General features: G+C 34.7%; 2 protein-coding genes across 2 annotated transcripts; one reads left to right on the top strand and one right to left on the bottom strand.

Moving 5' to 3' along the window:
• Window positions 1-65: 65 nt before the first annotated feature.
• Window positions 66-7,476, bottom strand: LOC139135969 (uncharacterized). Its single transcript, XM_070703771.1, has 6 exons — window positions 7,088-7,476; window positions 5,391-5,437; window positions 3,373-3,432; window positions 2,996-3,120; window positions 1,991-2,213; window positions 66-1,615 (listed from the first exon to the last, which is right to left on the bottom strand). The coding sequence occupies exons 1-5, from the start codon at window positions 7,148-7,150 to the stop codon at window positions 2,080-2,082; spliced, it is 429 nt and encodes a 142-aa protein (XP_070559872.1). The 5' UTR covers window positions 7,151-7,476; the 3' UTR covers window positions 66-1,615; window positions 1,991-2,079.
• Window positions 7,477-9,945: 2,469 nt separating this feature from the next.
• LOC139134370 (major prion protein homolog) lies at window positions 9,946-17,289 on the top strand. The gene is made up of 5 exons (XM_070701234.1): window positions 9,946-10,123; window positions 11,712-11,758; window positions 14,372-14,431; window positions 14,951-15,078; window positions 17,038-17,289. Exons 1-5 carry the CDS (start codon window positions 10,043-10,045, stop codon window positions 17,193-17,195), a joined length of 474 nt encoding a protein of 157 aa, XP_070557335.1. The 5' UTR covers window positions 9,946-10,042; the 3' UTR covers window positions 17,196-17,289.
• The last annotated feature ends 2,241 nt before the right edge of the window (window positions 17,290-19,530 follow it).

Here is a 19,530-nt window from a genome sequence, read left to right as displayed (position 1 = left end):
TATAGAATGTATGAAGTATAAAACTGTGTACCATGTTTTTTATGAAATCGACAGCGATATCGAAATGGTGTACACGTACAAAAACATGTTTAATGACAAAGTATTTTGAAATATTAACAAAATTGGTTATAATTTGACAGTACAGAAATAATTTATTGTACGTTTCATACGGTAGTTGCGAAGAAACAATTAAGTGTCTACTGTCTCCACCATTTAAAATCACAATTATTGTAATAGTGGAGTCGTCCTTTGTTAGAATGCGGTTTTTTTGCTAACATATGTTAGTCGACACAGACAGAGTCCTATGCAATCGACATCTTTTATTCGATTGGGAACTCGAATCAATACTACTGTAAAGTTCAAGCATAGATGCCTCTACTGTAAATGGTTAGACCAATGATAACAAAAAAATAACACTTTTAATACTTCAACGAAGTTCAAGTGTGCTTACCCATAGCTAATATGCATAATATTACAAGCAACCACAATTGCGATGTGACGAGTATTACTGATCACATGTTCGTCTTTTCGACAGCTTGGTGATAGAGGGAGGGTTGCATATTGCTCTGCACATTCGACTGATTCCCACTTGAATGGAATCTTTAACAGCAGAATTATATATGTATCCGTGATAATATAAGCTCCTATCTCCAAGCTTTAGTACTTGATGGCTTGAATTGACTCTCTGCATTATGCACATATAGCTAATGACAGATGGAAGAGTTATTTATCCAGGAAGTTTTTGATGACTGAAGTTTCACGAGCACTTTCGTAGAAAATTTTAAAGGCTGTTTGTAGAAAAACAGATACTGAAACTCTTGTCAAACTTTTATAGTATTTGGAATTTAAGATTTCACTTGCACAGGAAAAGTATGTTTCTAATGCAAACACTAAGATACAAATGGATATGATAACGTTTCTAAGATGCTCTTGCTCTTCTCATTACTTACGATGTGAAACAGATAGAAAATTCAAAAATATGATGTACATGAACGAATATGTTTGTTTTGTTAAAGTGACGAGGTTCGATAATTTCAGGGTGAAAGATATTCCCCAGTTTCATTTTATTCCTCCAACAGAGAGAAAATTTATATTCTTGATGGAATCAGCTAATTCAAATACAATTAAACGTATAACAGCAGATACAGTCCATTCTATAAAATTAAGGATAGGGATAAGTGTAGTGAATACTTATAATATGCGGTAGTTTATTATACTTCCTGTCAATTTATATACTTTCCTTTATTGTAAAGTTAACGTGTATCGGCCCGATGACCTAAAATCACCGAATAAAGACCTTACAAGATGAAAGAATTCAATATACTGTTATGACAGTGATCATTAATTGGAATAATCGACGTTCTTTACCTTCTTATTAAAAATGTGTGCTTTGAAAAGTTGTTAAAATTTAATCTCTGGATTTCATTTGAAGTGAATGTAAAATGAAAGTAACACACTATGGCGTCAAATATCGAAAATGATAAACTTGAATAAATGCTGCAATTCTATTCCTGCTATATGACAATTATATTATATCAATTCCTAGGGAAACCGTATTGCGTAACAAACTGTTGATAACTCGGGCCAATGAATACTGTTGATGTAAACACATTTCCTGCAAAATAGAAAATAAACCGTTAGCGTATGTTCGAAGCCGATCCGACTGAGCTACAGATCATAATCGTGACGAATGCAACCTTGAAATATCATTAATTCATCTATCTTCTTTTTATTACAAACTTGATTCTGGGAGAGCCACATAATTACCAGTATATTTATCAGTGGTGTTTTTACAATTTTTCATGCATAAAGTCTTCACAATTTTGGAACGATAAGTTAACAGGCGACTTTTCTGTGCAACTTAACGAATGTATCGTTGAGAGCGAACGACAATCCCCATGATTGTAAAAAACACTTTTCGATGTCAGTTGGTCAGCAACCCTCCCCCAACCTCCTCCCTGTCTTCTATCATTTCATAAATCCAGTATACCTGCTAGAGGTTACAACCACCCAGACAACTATGGACACCGTCGAATGTATCATTTGTTGTCTGGGTGGCGGTTGGCCTTTGAAGCAGCACTAGGTTACGACGTAGTACGATGGAGGGTTGCCTTGCACCGGGCCCTGTTTTTGATGAGGGTATGGCGTTGGTTGAGGATATGCCTGCTGTCCTTGGAATGTCTGTTCTGTAGTCGTGATTTGTCCCATGACAACTTTGAAATAAAATAAAAAATGATAATTTTATTTATTACGAGTTGACAATCAAAATGGTCCAAGATATCAGAGCTTCATTAGATGTACAGAATTTTGTGATATATTTTGCAATTTTTTTGAGATATTTTTGTTTTGTCTGTGAAATATCTTTTTCCATAGTAACTGCATCCAGTGTCTAGTGTTCAAAGGGTACCCTGCATTTTGTTTGCAACCGACTTTTCTTCCAGACCAGAGTTTATTTATCAACTGCAAAACTGACCTTTGACTCAATGCGTTTTGTCGGCAATGTTGTATTAAAATTTTGTCAGCATATTAGTTATATATCTTTAGCTCAAAGAACGGGAAATGCACTTGTTTTATACAACAAAGCGTTACAGCTATCGCACTTAATAGCCATGGATTATTTCTTGTGTGATTGGGAAAGAGAGCTATGAAGTACGATTGTTTGACAGTTTGCCTTTATTCAGTGAATGAAGGCACAACTGTTGACCTACTACAGTTAAACATTTGTTTGCTAACTTATTTTACACGAGTGTGAGGCATTACTGCCCCACCGATGTTATAATAAATTAGCTGATTACATCCATTGACCATTTCAAAATAGTTGGACACTCTTTTGCAAATACATTGCATTGATGTGATGTGGTTGATGAGGTCTTTTCAAGCCTCGATGAGAGGACCTTGTCCACTTTTCATATGATTATAACTTCGATGAGCGAATCTTATTGAATATCCTCTCCTAGCCAAGACCAAAATCATTGTTAAATAACTTAAAACTTACCAGTGGTAGGGGCACTGTTTCGGACAACGGTGGTTTGTTGATTCGATCTTTGCCGTCTCCTATAGCGACAGATACATACAACAATTCCCACACATACCAAAATAGGCCCGCCAATAACAATTACCCTGAAAATATATGACGTGATTCTTTTTTCAGGGTATTTGAGTCAAAAGTAGAATACAATCTGTACATTTAATTACAGCCTCTATCCTAGAAACTTATTCGATCGATAATATTTCCTCACCAATATGATACGATGGCCACAAAAAGCTGTAATTAATGGTTGCATTTTATTGTGCATATTATTTAATTTGAAATTGACACGAACTCACGTCCTAGCTTGGTTTGTAATTTCTGAACAAAAACGACGCACTTACCAGAGCCAGTAGTTGGTACAGCATGTAGTTTCTCCACAGCACCAATATAATCCAGAACAGCTTGTTTAGAATAAATAAATTAAATGATACTGTTATTGATTTTAGGAATTGAGGGCGATCTTTGAAAATAATCAGTAAGACATAAAGGGAAGACTTGCAGAAATTGCTGATGAAAATCATAAAACTCGTAATGTGTACCCTGTAATTTCATATGGTAGCCGTGAGCTGTCTTTAACTGAAGGACGCGTGTGATTTTGTATAGCTCTATTGGTCTTGTACTTGTGAAACGCGATGCATTCACGGCAGTAGCACGGAAATCAGGACAGTAGCTGATACCGTCCGTTATTGTAACGCGAGTTTCAATTTTAGTGAGAATCGTCAGCTAAGGATTGTGATAATATTCTATTTAACGTCACTGTTTTGTTTTGTTTGTTTTTTTGCAATGTTTTATCGGATATGCATTAATTATTCACATTACATCCATTGAATTGTTTTTTTTTTCTCCGTACAATAAATAAATAGATGTATAAACAAAGTATAGAACAGTATAAAATAAGCGACATTTTGCTGGTTAAAAAAATTTAGTAGGGGTTGCCACTTTTTCAAATGAGACTACAACTTGTTATTTTTCTTTGCAATAAAAAATTCAATATGATAGATTCTCTTGACAAAGAAAAGTACACCTCTATAATTCGGTTTGCTTCCCTGCATTTTACAGAAGTAAATATGTTTTTTAATAAGTAAACCAATAAAATTGTCTAATAACGTTTCATTTGGATCAGATAGAATTTGACATAGTCTACTTGGTCTGCCATTAACGTTCAATGGTTGCCCCGATACAAAAATTATCTCTCTCCATAAAGCTACAGTATAGTAACACTGGTGAAAAAGATGTTTTAGAGTTTCTGGGGCGACACCACAAAAAGTACGCACCTCAGATGGAAATTTCTGAGGATTTAGTGTGTGAAGTTTTTCGTTAGTAAACAAAATGTTGTGAAGAATTTTAAACTGAAATTCTCTTAATTAAAGGGACAATTGTTTGGCATGTCGAAAGATACTGAATGAATGGGTGACCATGCGAAAATGAATGAATGGTCATGACCATTAATTCATTTTCGCGATGGTTTCGTTGATCGTGTCTAAAACCGGGTCGAATGTATGCATGGTCACCCATTCATTCAGTATCTTTCGACAAGTCAAACAATATAAGCAGCATCTCAAATCAAACAAAATTCATGAAAAATGGCCGACTTTGTCTCTTTAATTTACAATCAACTGACATTTTGTAAATCAACGTATACAATTTATCCCACTGTACATTGTTGACGTTGAGGACCTCTTCAAGTTTTCTTTGACTCACAGGTACAGTAAAAATCCTCTCTATTAACTCGTGTTTTATTTCAGACTTAGAAATTGAATGTAACGGTGTTGGACAACCAGAGAGAGAAAAACTAACTTCATCAATTGTATTTTCCTTATTCTTTAACTCCTCGGGGATGGCCGATAAAATACCCAGCTACTGTAATCTATGGATTGGTGAAAAACTTTCTCGAACAATTGTTGTCCAGGGAATCACTCCACTCTCATCAAATAAGTCTGAAATATTTATAATACAATTATCTGCAAAGTCTTCCAAACACACTGATTTTCCATCAATGAGTACATTTCCATTATTCCAAATAATTTGATCTATGTTACTTTGATATTTCTTAGTTTCCTCAGACCAAGTATCAAAACAATGTGTAACAAAATCTGTAAACTGGACAGGTAAAAGTTTAGTTTTAAAATTACAATTGGAAATAATGTAACCTCCTAAAGACTTGAGTTTATATTCTAGAAAGACTTTCCATGGAATGTGAAAATTCCTGTTTTAACAAACGTTTAACCCACAAGATTCTCTGTTGTTTTTTTCATAATATGCAAGTTGGGCATGTTTAACGTCACTGTTCATAATGGTGAAATAGGTTCAGATACATGGACAGGCTTCTTTATTTTAAAGTTAGCTAAATTTTACTTACTAATATTCAATCGAACCCGACTGAGAGCAGACATCGTAACAGTATGCCTGTAAAGGAAAGAAATAAAAAAGACAAATCCTTATACAAATGACTCAAACAGGAGGTCTTTGTAAAGCAAATCAACTTTGAGGAAAAAATCAAAATATAAAATCTGAATCTTCAGCTTCTTTATGTCGTACAAAGCAAACTTCAAAAGAATTGCCCAACTTAGAACGCCTTTATAAAGTAGGTTTCCGGGAAGTTACACACGACATAGTATATTGGGAAAATTAGGTAAAACACGTCGATGTTGCTCGGACAGCTTACAGGATGTAGTAAGACGGCCGGCTACTTGAACGACAGTTTGGGATATGTTCTGGGTAGCGACGGGATGTACAGCGATATTTGATCACGGATACACGCCCCTTCCACCACCGGAGTGACAGTGTTTTGATGCAATCGGTAAATGTCATAGCATGACAGATACTTGCGGCCGACATGCAGTGTACATTTTATGAGACTTTAGATCTTTAAGCCATTGCACCTTAATAATATCTTACGTTGGTATTTTGTCACAGACACTGTTGTGATTGTTATACAATATGATCACAAACATATTTCTTCCCTAAAATACATCAGATAAAATTATCAGTGGACACTGCAAAACAAAAGCTTCATGGCACACACTAAATTTGCCAGCTTATTCTTGTAACATTGACATCGTTCTCCTTCAAAAATAAAATCGAATTTGCTACTTCCTTTGATTGTTGGTCAAATTATGTGCTGAAAAAAGCCGCAAGTAATATTTTTCTCAAGGTCACTTGAAGGTGTGAAGTGTAACGGGCAATAGGGAGGAGTAACATGGTTGGCTGCCTACAGACCATTTCTAGCCGTGCCATGGTGCTGTCAGTCAGACGATTTATGGCTCGGGTTGTTTCACGGTGGGCGGTTCTCTGCCGGAAGAAACACTCTGAGACATAGCGAAGCGGTCGCCAATCTCGTTAAAAAAGGTAGCATGATCATATGACCTCGGTTACAAAATACGTCACCAACAAGGAAACGAAAGCAGTTGGCCAAGCTTAGGCGGTTAAGTGGACAAATATGGCTGATTTTTCTGTAAAGTTTAGAATTTTCGTGTAACCAATATGTTAGTCGGAAGGAATGAAAAGAAATATTATAAAACTATTGACATATCCCCCAAGCTCATAAATCCACTCATGAAACTCTAGTTTTTCAATGATTGTCGGACTTCCTTATTGTATATATACCCAGTCACACAGAGACAGATTTTAGAATACCCAATTTCTTCATTCTCAGAAACGGGCTATTGCAGACAAAATTATCAGTTGATTAATGACAAATATTTGCTTTAAGCAAGGTTTACTGTAGTCTCTTGAATCCCTAAGAAAAGTTGAAGAAACTGTGGTGTTACTCTCAAAGGAGACATTTAACTCTTTTGATACAGCATGTGGTAAACCTCTAGAAATGCCCCAAGTACCTTTGTCTCTCATGTGAAAGGAAATATTTCTGGGTGCAGTAAGGATTGTTATGTTGCATCTGGTGAATGATAGAATTCTGCATTTGATGGCGTAAATATTTGTACATGTCGCCTGTATTTGAAATAAAGGCGCAACATGTCGGGACCGGTTTGTACCGGGATCGATGAGTGTATATTGGTATGGCGGAACCATAGCGATTGAGTTATGGACAAATCTTACCTGTGGTACTGAACAAATCGCCATAAGAGCCACGGCGAAGACGCCACTCGACAGGGAAACCATCTTTCGAATAATATGGTCAGCTCTAGTGGTTGAGTGTCTGCAGTAATTTTTAAAACTCGCTTGCTGCAAACCGTGCGACCCGGATATAGGTAGTATTCTGACTGCGACAGACGCAATAAAAAAGCAAACATCTGTTGATTTATTCAAGTGTTGTCGACCACTCAAAGACGTTGCATTGGATCAGCTGTCAACAATCATATCATTTGATTTATACAGGCTGTGTTGACAAGCTGAATACTCGGTATTTTGGAAGAACAAAACGAATCGTATTTTAAAAACATTAAAAGAAAGGATGAAACATGCAATCGATGAGAATCTGATCATTTGAAGTGTTGCCCATAAAAAGTATTCAAAGAGAGCTAGTAATGCAGGACCAACGCGTCACTTTAAGATTTAGTGTTCACGTGTCGAAAGAGTTACCACCCACCTCTTTGTCAAATACCTGGGCGTAGGTGACTGTATGCTTGAAACCGTCGGGTGAAAGCCTATTGGTCCGCATGATTACTACGAATAAACGTTCAAATTTTAATGACAAAATTTAAACAAATTATCTTTTACATTTGGAAACAATGTAATGGCATAATGTTTTATTAACAAAATTCACTATACACTACAGGATTATTTGCGTCGTGAGAGAGACTGCTCAATTTTCAAGATGTCTTCTCAGACCTTCACGTTGATATTTTCTATCAAATTTTACTAACGCAGGGATGGCCACGCGAAGGTGAGAATTCAGCAAAGTACCTGTTTTACTTTATTTTGCATTAACTTTGTCCATTTTCCAGAATTATTTTCATACTGCTATTACATGTACTGCTGTAATGGTTACCATACTTATTCTGAAGTCAGATCACAACGGTTCTTTTCCCTCGGATTCCCCTTTTCCTTTTATTTCACGACCTTGACTTAGGTTCTGGATACACTACAACAAATACCGAGTCAAAAACTCGATATTCATTTGTTCTCTTCCGACAAGTTTTAAAATGATGTACAACTGTTGTGAAGGCACTCAGTGTAGTACTAATATTTTTGCCTGTTGGGTACCTTTCAGGAGCCAAAAAATAATTTGGTTTCAGTTCTACCTTATTCCAAATATATTGAAAAACGAATGGCCAAAGAAACACCTTGAACAAAGGATGTATTATAATCATCCATCATTAATAAATCTGTTAAACTCTAAAGGTAAGCTTGCCATTTTAATGTCATTTTTTGAAATTTTAAATATTTTAATTACTGAAATATCATTAGCTAGCTAGCGAAAATTTGAAAACCCTGACTGGTGTCACAAATAAAAAACATCCATACCAAGCTACAAACTATAAGGAAAAGCGCTTTCAGAGAACAAGCCAAGTGTTAAAGGTATACGTTCACTGTTCCAATTTGCCACAGTTACCATGGAAAGAGAAAATCTAACCAATCACAGATTTATGCGGGTGGCCGCTTTTATTTATTTTATTTTATTTATTTAATCTTTAATTCAGACATAAAAAACGTCCATATAAAAACATAAAAGAAAAAATGACAAGACAACAACAAAAAAACCACTTAATATAAAATATTAATCAATTTTAAGAACAGCGCCCTCACTTGGACATTTTGAATATCATGGAATGCACATTTGACCATAAATGGGCATACTTAGATTACAGGTGACTGTATACCTTTAACAGACGACAGAAGGACAAAAGACGGACCGTCAGATGACGACGGGCGATGAATCTATCTGATAAGTTCCGCGTCGCTGACAGACGAGCTAATATTTGCATACAAGTGAGCTATATGATAGCGGCAATTCATTGCACAAATCTGTTAAATAGTCTTGCTATGTATCACCGCCTTCTTTGTCAAGCTGGGGGGTCCGATGAATGATCTAATATATGCAAGGTGATGTAGTTGTCATAAACATGGTAAATGACACTCCCTTAAGTAAAACACGCGCTTGAAATAGATACCTAGCATGGAAATCATGGAATAATCTAATGAGAAAACTGCAACCCATTGTGTTAGGGGACATTCGAGGATGTGGGTTCAAAATCAAAAACTATTTGAAGTGAAGAGGCGATGTCACAGGGCCGTTATAGAAAAAGTATTTTAGACGGTTTCAGAAGATTTTCCAACAATCATCTAAAGAAAGTATTACTTCTATCATAAATGCAGCGATGGCTTGAAGTAAGGTGGTGGCCATGTGTCAACACAACTGTGGAGCAAGGAAAATCCGACTATGTTGATTTAAAATCTAGATACACCTCACTACTCACATTGTATGTCCTTCTTGCAGCATGTCCTGCTGTTCTATGTTTGCATAAGGGGAAAATAAACATAGAAGAAACAAAACACTGGTAAGGAAAAAATCTATTGTGTTCCCATAAGCTGTCTAGAAATTAGGACAAGGAATATAAACAGCTACATAATAGTGTTATTGCTATCTAACAAGGACATTTACCATGTAAATAATAACGTACGTTGAAGTGAAATGAATATCAAGCTGTTTCTCAGTGCATAGTTGTGAATGATACCGCCATGTCGTTTACGATTAAAAAATCAATGCCTCTTCTTTATGGTCATGTCAATTCATGGTATCGTACCAGTTTTATCAAAGGTGATGCATGATACATCTTGTACAATTCTACATCACGGGCAAATCTGCGAGCTGTAAATCATGTGTATTTATTAAGCGGGTTTGAAGTATACTGGTATGTACAAGCTTGCCCAATGACATGTATAAAGCTCTATGCACAAACTGCTATAAAGCAGTGTCAATAATTGGTTAATAACCAACCTTCTACATTTTTCAGTGTAATAAACACCTCGTTCTGTAGAACGTCTGTAGAGCGTTCTCTGCATTGTCTTTTCATTGTATTTGCCTATCCAAAGACAGGAACGTATTTAAAGATGAGGATATTTGAGAAGATTGTGTCAGGAAGGGTTGACGCTCTCTTTGCGTGCTCGCTTCTGATCTGTCAAGTATCTCAGGTAGGATAAAACTTCAAGACTTATTTACTTTCACTTTGAACGCATTCACAGTAAGAGTATAATGCACTCGTGCACGTATGCCATACATTAAGCATAGATCAAACAAAAATACTGATTGAGCGAATAGATTTTTAAAGATTGTTCATTTAAGGGGGATATTTGACCCCTTTAATGACTGTGCCGTTGAAACATAAAGTAACAGTGGGGCTAAACAATAAGAAGGGAAGTTATTTATGCTGTGATAATTCTCATGTGGCGTAATTGCACAGTTGTCGGTTCAGTAGACTTTATTATTTACTTATCGAATGAGATTGTCAAGAAGACTCAAGTCACCTTTTCAGGAGTTCGAGAGCGAGTGACAGCTCATACTTTTAGATGTGAAATACGACTTTGAAAATTCAAACCGCCAAGGAAGTCCTGTATGTCTGGTTCTCGGCGAACATCTGCCATTGCAGATGCATGTCGGTGTGTCCTGCAATCGTTTGCAGATGGATCGCCAACAGAAGTGTCTCTCATAAAGTGATTTAAAGCTCAATCGAATGTTGTTGCTAGGCCCGTTTACATCGTTAAACCATAAAACGGATTCTTTCTACCGTTAGGGTAAAGGTGGAAGCTATTTTGCTAAGGAAAATGAACTTTCTGGCAAACACGATGAAAATTCGGTGTTTTCACGGCCTTCCTGTACGTATACGGGGTGGACGTGCCGGAACGACGTTTTCATTCAATATTTCACGTAATTGCAGACTATGCCACAACATTTTAATAACTGTAGAGGTGAGCTGTCATTGGTATGACAAATGTAGGAGTTGAAATAGGTCGTTGCCATGGGTAACATGACTCATTAAGGTAACAGGCTTTGTGTCCAGTCAAAAATTCTCCCTGGCCAACTGCTATGTATATGTAATATATAGGTGTCATATTTGCATAGCCTAAACTGTTAGAAAAAATACATTACGACCAAACAATCCCAGGAATATCATCAGACGCCAAGCTGTTTGTTGTAATGAAGATAAAATCTTCATAATGCTAAACAATGTTGTCAGGATGTCTGTAAAATTCATTTTTCAGAATTAAACCTTTACAGAACGTGAAATTTGAATCCATATCTGAGGCACCCATGTTGGTATTCCGATCTCCTCCTATACGAGTTTCGTTAGCATCGAGTATATTTCTGTCTCAATTACCGATCTGTTAATGTCATGTTGTAATTTTAGCACTACAAACTAAAGGCACGATACATCTACAAAGAAATGGTATTGGACAGTAAAATTTGAAACATTTGAAAATGATCAGTATTTATTTTTAATTTGAAAGTGGATTAGATCATCAACTCAAATTGCCTATAAAGTGTTTTCACTCAATTGGGATCCTGAGTATAGTGATTTTATGAAACATATTCTTCACGATAATGAGGTGATCTCAAATCATGGTGAAGACTCCGACGAATGCCTACGACACTATCTTTAATTCTTTAAATTGCAACTCAATAATATGAAGATCGAAGAAAACAATTGTAAAGAAAACTTTAATCTGCGCAAGAAGTTTCTCTTGATAATAATATTCATTGTTTTCCTTTTGTCACAAACAGGTGTTATCTAAACAAGTTTGTTCGACCTCAGGTTACGTCGTATACTAGTGAGTGGTGCTGGTTTTCAAACGATAAGTGGACTTACCAATATTTATTGAGATGGATCTAAAGGGTCTCGTTGATCTATTCCCACAAGAGATCACTTCGTGATTTCAACGAGAAGACTGAAATTGTGCAAACTAATTATTGTCGTGAATTTTGCAATCACTTTTTAGCTCACGTGTGTAAACATGTGGGCTAATGTCATAGCGATGTCTGTCTGTCTGTCCGTGTGTGTGTGTGTGTGTGTGTGTGTGTGTGTCTGTCTGTCTGTCTGTCTGTCTGCCTGTCTGTCTGTTTACACGATAACTCAAAAACGCCTAAACGGATTCAAGTCAGATTTGGTACACAGGTACCATATGCTACTTGCAAGAACTGATTAGATTTTGGTTTGTGTGGCTTGCATATTAATGAAGTAATGCAATATCGTTTTTTCCGTACTATGGTTTCCCTATGGAGACGGTAATGACAGTGTAGAAATATATCAAGAAATACAGCACAAAATTTTGTAATTAGTGATATAACTCCAAAATAACTGCACCAAATGTGATGAAATCTGCTGCAGATACTGATCCGACAGATATCTAATGGTGGTGTAGAGCATTTAGTTGTGTTAAGTTAATTAAGGGTTCATTTTCATATTTAATGAACTTTGTAATTAGTGATATTACTCCGAAATTACAGCGTTAAATCGATGAAAATTGCTACAGATGTTGATCTGATAAATATCAAATTGTACTGAGAAGCATTGGGCAGTGTCAAGTTTATAATTAGCTCATTTGCATATTTCATGAAGTTTTATAATTAGTCGTGCATCAAATGTGATAAAAACTGCTGCATATACTGATCCGACAGATATATAACTATTTTGTAAAGCACTAAGTAATGTAAAGTTAATTAAGGGTTCATTTGCATATTTAATAAACTTTTTAATTAGGTATATAACTCTGAAATAACGGCACCAAATTTTGTGAAACGTGCTACAGAAATTGATTTGATAAATGTTTAATTGTGCTATGAATCATTGAACAGTGTCAAGTTAATTTAGGGTTTATTTGCATATTTAATGAACTTTCTAATTAGTGACATTACTCTAAAATTACAGCATTAAATTAAATGAAACGTGCTACAAATATTGATCTGATGGATATCTAATTGTCCCATGAAGCATTGAGCAGTATCAAGTTAATTAATAGCTCATTTGCATATTGAATAAAGTTTTGTAATTAGTGATTAAACTCTGAGAGTACTATGCGATGTTGAAAAAACCTGCTACATATAGTGATAACATATATTTTATTGTTCTGTGAAGTGTACTACTATTAATGAACCTATTTTTAAACATGTGAGCATATTCAGTTCATATCTGGTTTTACATTATTTACTGTCCGTAATTAATCACGTAACGTTTGCAACGCAATTCTCCAATTCGATCACTGATGATCAAAATTGGCCAACAGAGTTACGAGCTGCATGTTGCCAACACAGTAAGCAATATTTCTCATCAAAGATGACAAGGAAACCCCCTCATACTATATGGTTTCAAAAAGAAGAGACTCTAAAGTTTAGTATTGCAGCAGTAGTTTTCTCGCAGATGAAGTGAGTGTATATTTGGGGTAAAAAACCTCAATTTTAGTATTAACGATAAAAATTAATGTAAGTAAAAAAGTTGAAGCTATTTTCTGAAATATCATATCACTTGAAAGAAGAGTTTATGTAGCAAAAAAAGACTATTCTATTTCGCATTATCTCTCCTCATTCTAAAATGGCAAGGGTTGAAAGACTGACACTCAAAAAAAAAGAGATTAAAATCATGATTAGCAAAATTAAAATGCCTCTTATTCAAAATATAAGAATTTTATTTGCAAACAAAGTAGTCGTTTTGTGTAGCACTTAAAGAACAGAATGTGAAAATTTCAGACAATTTGGCCAAGCCAGAGTGAAGTTAAATTCTTCGGAAATTTTGAAATTGGAAGGAAAAATAAGCCAGGAAATAGGGTGATTTGCATTCATTTGCATAAATTAACACTTCTGTATGACGCAACTTACAACTGCTTGACAAGCTAAAAGGTGAAACCAACCAATATTTTAATCTTGGGTTAACAAATTAATTAAAATTGAACGAATATTTGCGAAAAAGTGACTTTTGATCAAAATACGCTGTGTTGGGTGCAGGGCCCCATTAATTGAAATTCATTCTTTCTTTCTTTCTCAAAAATTACACTCTAATGTCATGAGGTACCCCTCTTCTGACAGGTTACAGCTGGTTTAAAATTTACATCCTAATTAGACCAGAAGCCAATTATTTTCCCTCCCCTTACCATTTGATCTATACTCATTATGAGCTCCTTCTTCAGAAACCATCCAATTCCCTGAACCGCAGTCAACCTTGACAAAAGAGAAAATAGATGCAGAAATTAAAAAATCCACAATGATGCACGAGAAAAGATATTTCACCAGATAAAATATTTTGATAAATATCAGTATGAAATTTAAAACCCCGTAATTATTAAAAAAACAATTAGAATGATTAATTATATTGGATTCTGCTAGCTTTTAGATATCTTGCGACAGTTGATATACTAAACACGGGATAAGCTTTTTTTTTTAATTTCAACCAGTTGCACTGGATTATATTGGTGTTGTGGAGACACCTTGTGCTGTACCAACATTTTCGTATGGTAAGTTCATCTTAGAAAAAACATAATATGGTATATAGTTTCCATACTAAAGTTTTAGCCGATTTTTCAATCAATCAGCAACGTGAACAAAATGGGCTGAAGATACATTAGCGTATAAGAAACCTAGCATCTCATTCTTCGTTTTCATTTTATGTAAAAATTAAATCTGGCTTCCCATTGCAATTTCCATTTTAACTTGAATATGAGTAAGAAATTTCCCACCAGTTTACTGAACAATTGCTCATCATTTGAACTGCTCAAGATTCAAGTCATAAATTTTAATTCGTCGTGAATAATGATCGATTGCCATTTTTAAATGCCTTTGTCGTTCTCACGTAATACTAATATCATTTATCTTCATTATGAATAAACTAAGTTGTTGTAGTTTAGGTTGTACAAAGATTAAACTCTGACAAGGGAATAATGAACTAAGGAAAAAGAGGGAAGAGAGATAAATATTGTTCGCATAATTTACAAAAAACGTTTATATCTTGTTTACTCAGTATTCGAACTTTGCAGGATACTGGTCATTGCTTTGCCAATTGGTGTATGTATCGGCATTGCCGTCGCTGTATATAAATATTACAAGAAAAAACAAAGTAGAACCACGGTACGAAATATCAACGTAGGAGGCCAAAATAATCAGGGTAAAGCTTATGCTTGATTTCGCAATGGATAACTAGATGGTGCAAATGAATCTCCTCTGCTCATTGATTCAATTCAGTGAATTCTAGATCGGATTTGATTCACAAACTATGACACCCAGTAACCTAGCAAGGACATGAAGGCATATACATACGTACGTACATCCACGCGTGCATACATATATAGATACATAGATGCATCGATACATAGATACATAGATACATTTATACATACATATATACATACATAATACATACATAATACATACATACATACATACATACATACATACATACATACATACATACATACATACATACATACATACATACATACATATAAGTCAACTGGTCACTGACTAAATGATACATTTTAACAGTAATACAAGCGACCTAGCGGCCGATATAGCTCCGCTGTGTTTATGGAGAGAATAACTATTTTTTACACATGTTGATGAAGAAGGTGGAAATCTTTGATAGCTCAATGCAGTGGCCAGGAAAAAGTGGCTAAAATAAGATGCAAAAATACACAATTGAAGATTTCATCATACTTTGAACATATCACATCGGATCATCCCTAAGAACATGTCAACCAAAGCTATCTGATGAGTAGTTTTTTGAGAATAAAATTTTCTGACCAAAAATGGCAACAATTGCCCCTAAAAATAAAAATTGCAGATTTCATCGTAATTTCAAAAGATCAAATTTAGTTCATCTATAGAAACCTGTATACCAAATTTCAAAGGTGTTAGACCAGTACTTTTTGAGAAATACATTTTTTGACCAAAAATGGAAAAAATTGCCCCAAAAATTTAAAATTGCAGATTTCATCATAATTTCAACAAATATCATTAAGGTGATCTGTAGAAACCTATATACCAATTGCAAAGCTATCAGATGAGTAGTTTTAGAAATACACATTTTTTGACAAAAAATGGCAAAAATTGCCCCAAAAATACAAAATCGCAGATTTAATCATAATTCAATAAATATCATGTAGTTATCTGTAGGAACCTGTATACCAAATTTCAAAGCTATCAGATGAATAGTTTTGGAAATACACATTTTTTGACCCAAAATGGCAAAAATTGCCCCAAAAATACAAAATTTCAGATTTCATCAGAAATTCAATATATATTACTCAGTTCATCTATAGAAACATGTATACCAATTTCAAAACTATTAGACCAGTACTTTTTGAGAAATACATTTTTTGACCAAAAATGGCAAAAATTGCCTTAAAAATGCAAATTTGCATATTTCTGCACAATTTGAACAAATCTGAAATAGATCATCCCTAGGGACATATGTACCAAATATCAAAGCTATCTGACTGGTAGTTTTGAAGAAGAAGATTTTTAAAGATTTTTTTACCAAAAATGACAAAAATTGCCTTAAAAATACAAATATGCAAATTTCACCATGATTTGAACAAATCTGACTGAAGTCACCCTAAGTAAACTGCATATCAAATTTCAAAGCAATCGGACAAGCGGTTTCAGAGAAGAAGATTTTTTTACCAAAAACACCAAAAATTGCCCCAAAAATACAAATATGCAAATTTCACCACGATTTGAACAAACTTAAGTAAGGTCACCTAAAGTGAACTGCATATAAAATTTCAAAGCAATTGGACTTGCGGTTTCAGAGGAGAAGGCAATTGTTGACGGACGACGACGACGACGACGGACGACGGACGACGGACGACGACGGACGACGACGGAAAATCAACCTATTTGATAAGCTCCGCGTCGCTGACAGCGGAGCTAAAAAGCTATTATCGGGCTATTTTTTGTTGTTTACTGACCAACAATTTACACAGTTATAGGGCATTGAAAAACATAGAACAGATGTGAATACTTGAGGTAATGTGTTGTTACTTCATGTAAAAGTTCATAAGTTAAAAAGACATTTTTGTATTTATTTCACTCTTTGTTCGTTCACTCAAACCTCAACATCAAGGCTACCCACAACAAGGCTACCCACCACAACAAGGCTACCCGCCACAGCAAGGCTACCCACCACAACAAGGCTACCCTCCACAGCCAGGCTACCCACCACAAGATCAAGGATATCCCAATCAGATTAATCCTCAGCAGCCATACGACGTCGTGGCCTAGATTTAGTTTACTTTGTAGGTAAGCGCATGTCATACAAGTCACACGATCGTGTCTTACTGTAATGACCGTAGAACAACTTTTCGTTGCTAATGTTTTTGAAATGTCAAAATAAATAGATAAATAATAAATAATTTACCATTATTATTCAATTAGAGGATATCGTGTATTGATAATACATGTAAATAGACAAACAACTCACTCAGAAACTAACTTTGTTTGTTGCATAAATGAACGAACGAATAAGAATGACCATATATGTATGTATATATATATATATATATATATATATATATATTTATAGACACACACCAATATATGTATATATGTATATACATATATTTATAGACACACACCAATATATATATATATATATATATATATATATATATATATATATATATATATATATATATATATATATATATATATAATATAGCATTATCTATAATTCAAATGATTTTGTGTACTTTGACACATAACAGTTGCTTCTAAAGTTTGTTCGGTGACAGTTTGTGAGACAGGAAGCATTCAAATCTGTAGTCTAATGCTGCAGTCAAACAATCCTCATGACTACCTTGTGTTGTTCTTATCCTTCAACATTTCTGCAGAATAAACGGGTGCAACAGCACGTCTTGATTGACAAGGATTTTTTTTAGAACTGTTACAGTGACCTGCTACACGTCACCGCAACAATACAAACAACGGTAGTGTACCGAAGCTGACTCAACGCGTCCGTCCATTGTACTCAAAGACTGAACCTGCTGTTACAGATTGAAAATAATTGTTCTGCGTGTGATGTATTATGAAGTTTAAAAAAAAAGAAAAAAGAAAAAAAAAAAAGGAATTTAATGCAGGATAGAACTTTATGATGATTTTAATGTTTTTTTGTTTTCTTGTTTTTTTTTGCATTGACAGAGGCAGTTCCAGAATAATATTACGCGTTTATTAGAATTATTATTGCTAAATTTCCTCTAAAATCATGTAGAAAATACCATTTTTGAATAACATAAGTGAGACTTAGAAAAGACAACATCCCCTTTGTAGTTACGATGGATTCTGTCTGTCGTAACTATATAAAGTGTGAAATCAGACACTAAGCAAAGCGTTAATAATCTTAACATCAATAGTGTGAAGTATGATTTCCAATTTCAACCTTGTTTAAATTGCTAGCCTGTTTATGTTTTAGATGTCAAAGAAAAATATATACGTTTCTTAAAATGTGAAGGCATGAATGTTTGAATATTTGAATACTTTTACATGTGTTTCGTGTGTGGATATTAATCCTGAAATAAACAACAAAAAAGATCTTTGTAAACAAATATATATATATATATATATATATATATATATATAAATATATATATATATATATATATATATATTATATATATATATATATATATATGGGGGATGTGTGTGTGTCTGTGTGTGTGATAAGATGAAGGAGTAGCAAGTTTGGAATTTTGCAATGGTACTTTATCCCTCAAATCTGAATTTGAATCTGAAACAGTGAATAGTACAAGCGTATTATCAACCTCCGGTGCCGGTATGGTGTCTATATCTATGACCAACAAATTCGATAGAGATTTTGTTTATTTTTTGTTTCAAATTACTTTCTTGCATGCTGTCTTCAACACTAGGGGTCGACCATTCATTTTAATATTTGTAATTGACGATGTACGTCACATTACACCTATCGCTATGAGATTGATTATAACGGGATGTCATATCAATACGTGGAAGAAAAGTCACCATGTCAAATTATTTTGAAAAATGGCAAGCTTTGTATCTACAGTCTCTGCTTTGTAGGCTTTAGCGAATACCTGAGATACACTAGTACTATGTCAGTTTTAAAGTCGTCTTGGCGGTAGGTTTGTATTAAACCCTGTTTATCTTGTCTGTTGCCTGGATTCATGTTACTTGTTTTACATGTCTGTTTCGTTGATTGGAAATTTAGTCAAGATCAAAAAGAGAGATACAACTTCTAGTTATAGATGTAGACTCTCTGGTGAAAGTAACGTTGCTTTTTAGTTTGCATCGGGGACATATAATATCATTTCTTCTTACAATCAACTACAGCTGAAACATGATTACATTCATATGAAGCATTCTATCGCAATGCCTACCGGGTACATGTAGCCAGTCTTGCCAGTTGTCGTCGAGGGCGCAGTTCACAGAGAATACCACAAGGCCTATACAAGCACGTAGAGCATTTGGCAGATCACGATTTCGTCACGATGAGGTAGTTATAAACATTAGCTAATAAAATTTAACAATTTAGTTCAAAGAGACAACCAAAAGCGAGTTTCAAATAAGAATGAAGCCAAAATCTGTT

This window comes from Ptychodera flava, chromosome 6, assembly GCF_041260155.1.
Source record: "Ptychodera flava strain L36383 chromosome 6, AS_Pfla_20210202, whole genome shotgun sequence".
Taxonomy (NCBI): Eukaryota; Metazoa; Hemichordata; class Enteropneusta; family Ptychoderidae; genus Ptychodera; species Ptychodera flava.
This window is presented reverse-complemented; position numbering and strand designations above follow the sequence as displayed.

Excerpts from the sequence above, each read along its gene's own strand:
- LOC139135969 (XM_070703771.1), bottom strand. The coding sequence starts at position 7,150 with ATGGTTTCCCTGTCGAGTGGCGTCTTCGCCGTGGCTCTTATGGCGATT. Across the intron at positions 5,438-7,087 it reads CGATTTGTTCAGTACCACAG|GCATACTGTTACGATGTCTG; the intron begins GTAAGATTTGTC and ends TTTCCTTTACAG. Across the intron at positions 2,214-2,995 it reads AAACAGTGCCCCTACCACTG|TTGTCATGGGACAAATCACG; the intron begins GTAAGTTTTAAG and ends TTTATTTCAAAG.
- LOC139134370 (XM_070701234.1), top strand. The coding sequence starts at position 10,043 with ATGAGGATATTTGAGAAGATTGTGTCAGGAAGGGTTGACGCTCTCTTT. Across the intron at positions 10,124-11,711 it reads TGATCTGTCAAGTATCTCAG|GTGTTATCTAAACAAGTTTG; the intron begins GTAGGATAAAAC and ends TGTCACAAACAG. Across the intron at positions 14,432-14,950 it reads TGTACCAACATTTTCGTATG|GATACTGGTCATTGCTTTGC; the intron begins GTAAGTTCATCT and ends CGAACTTTGCAG.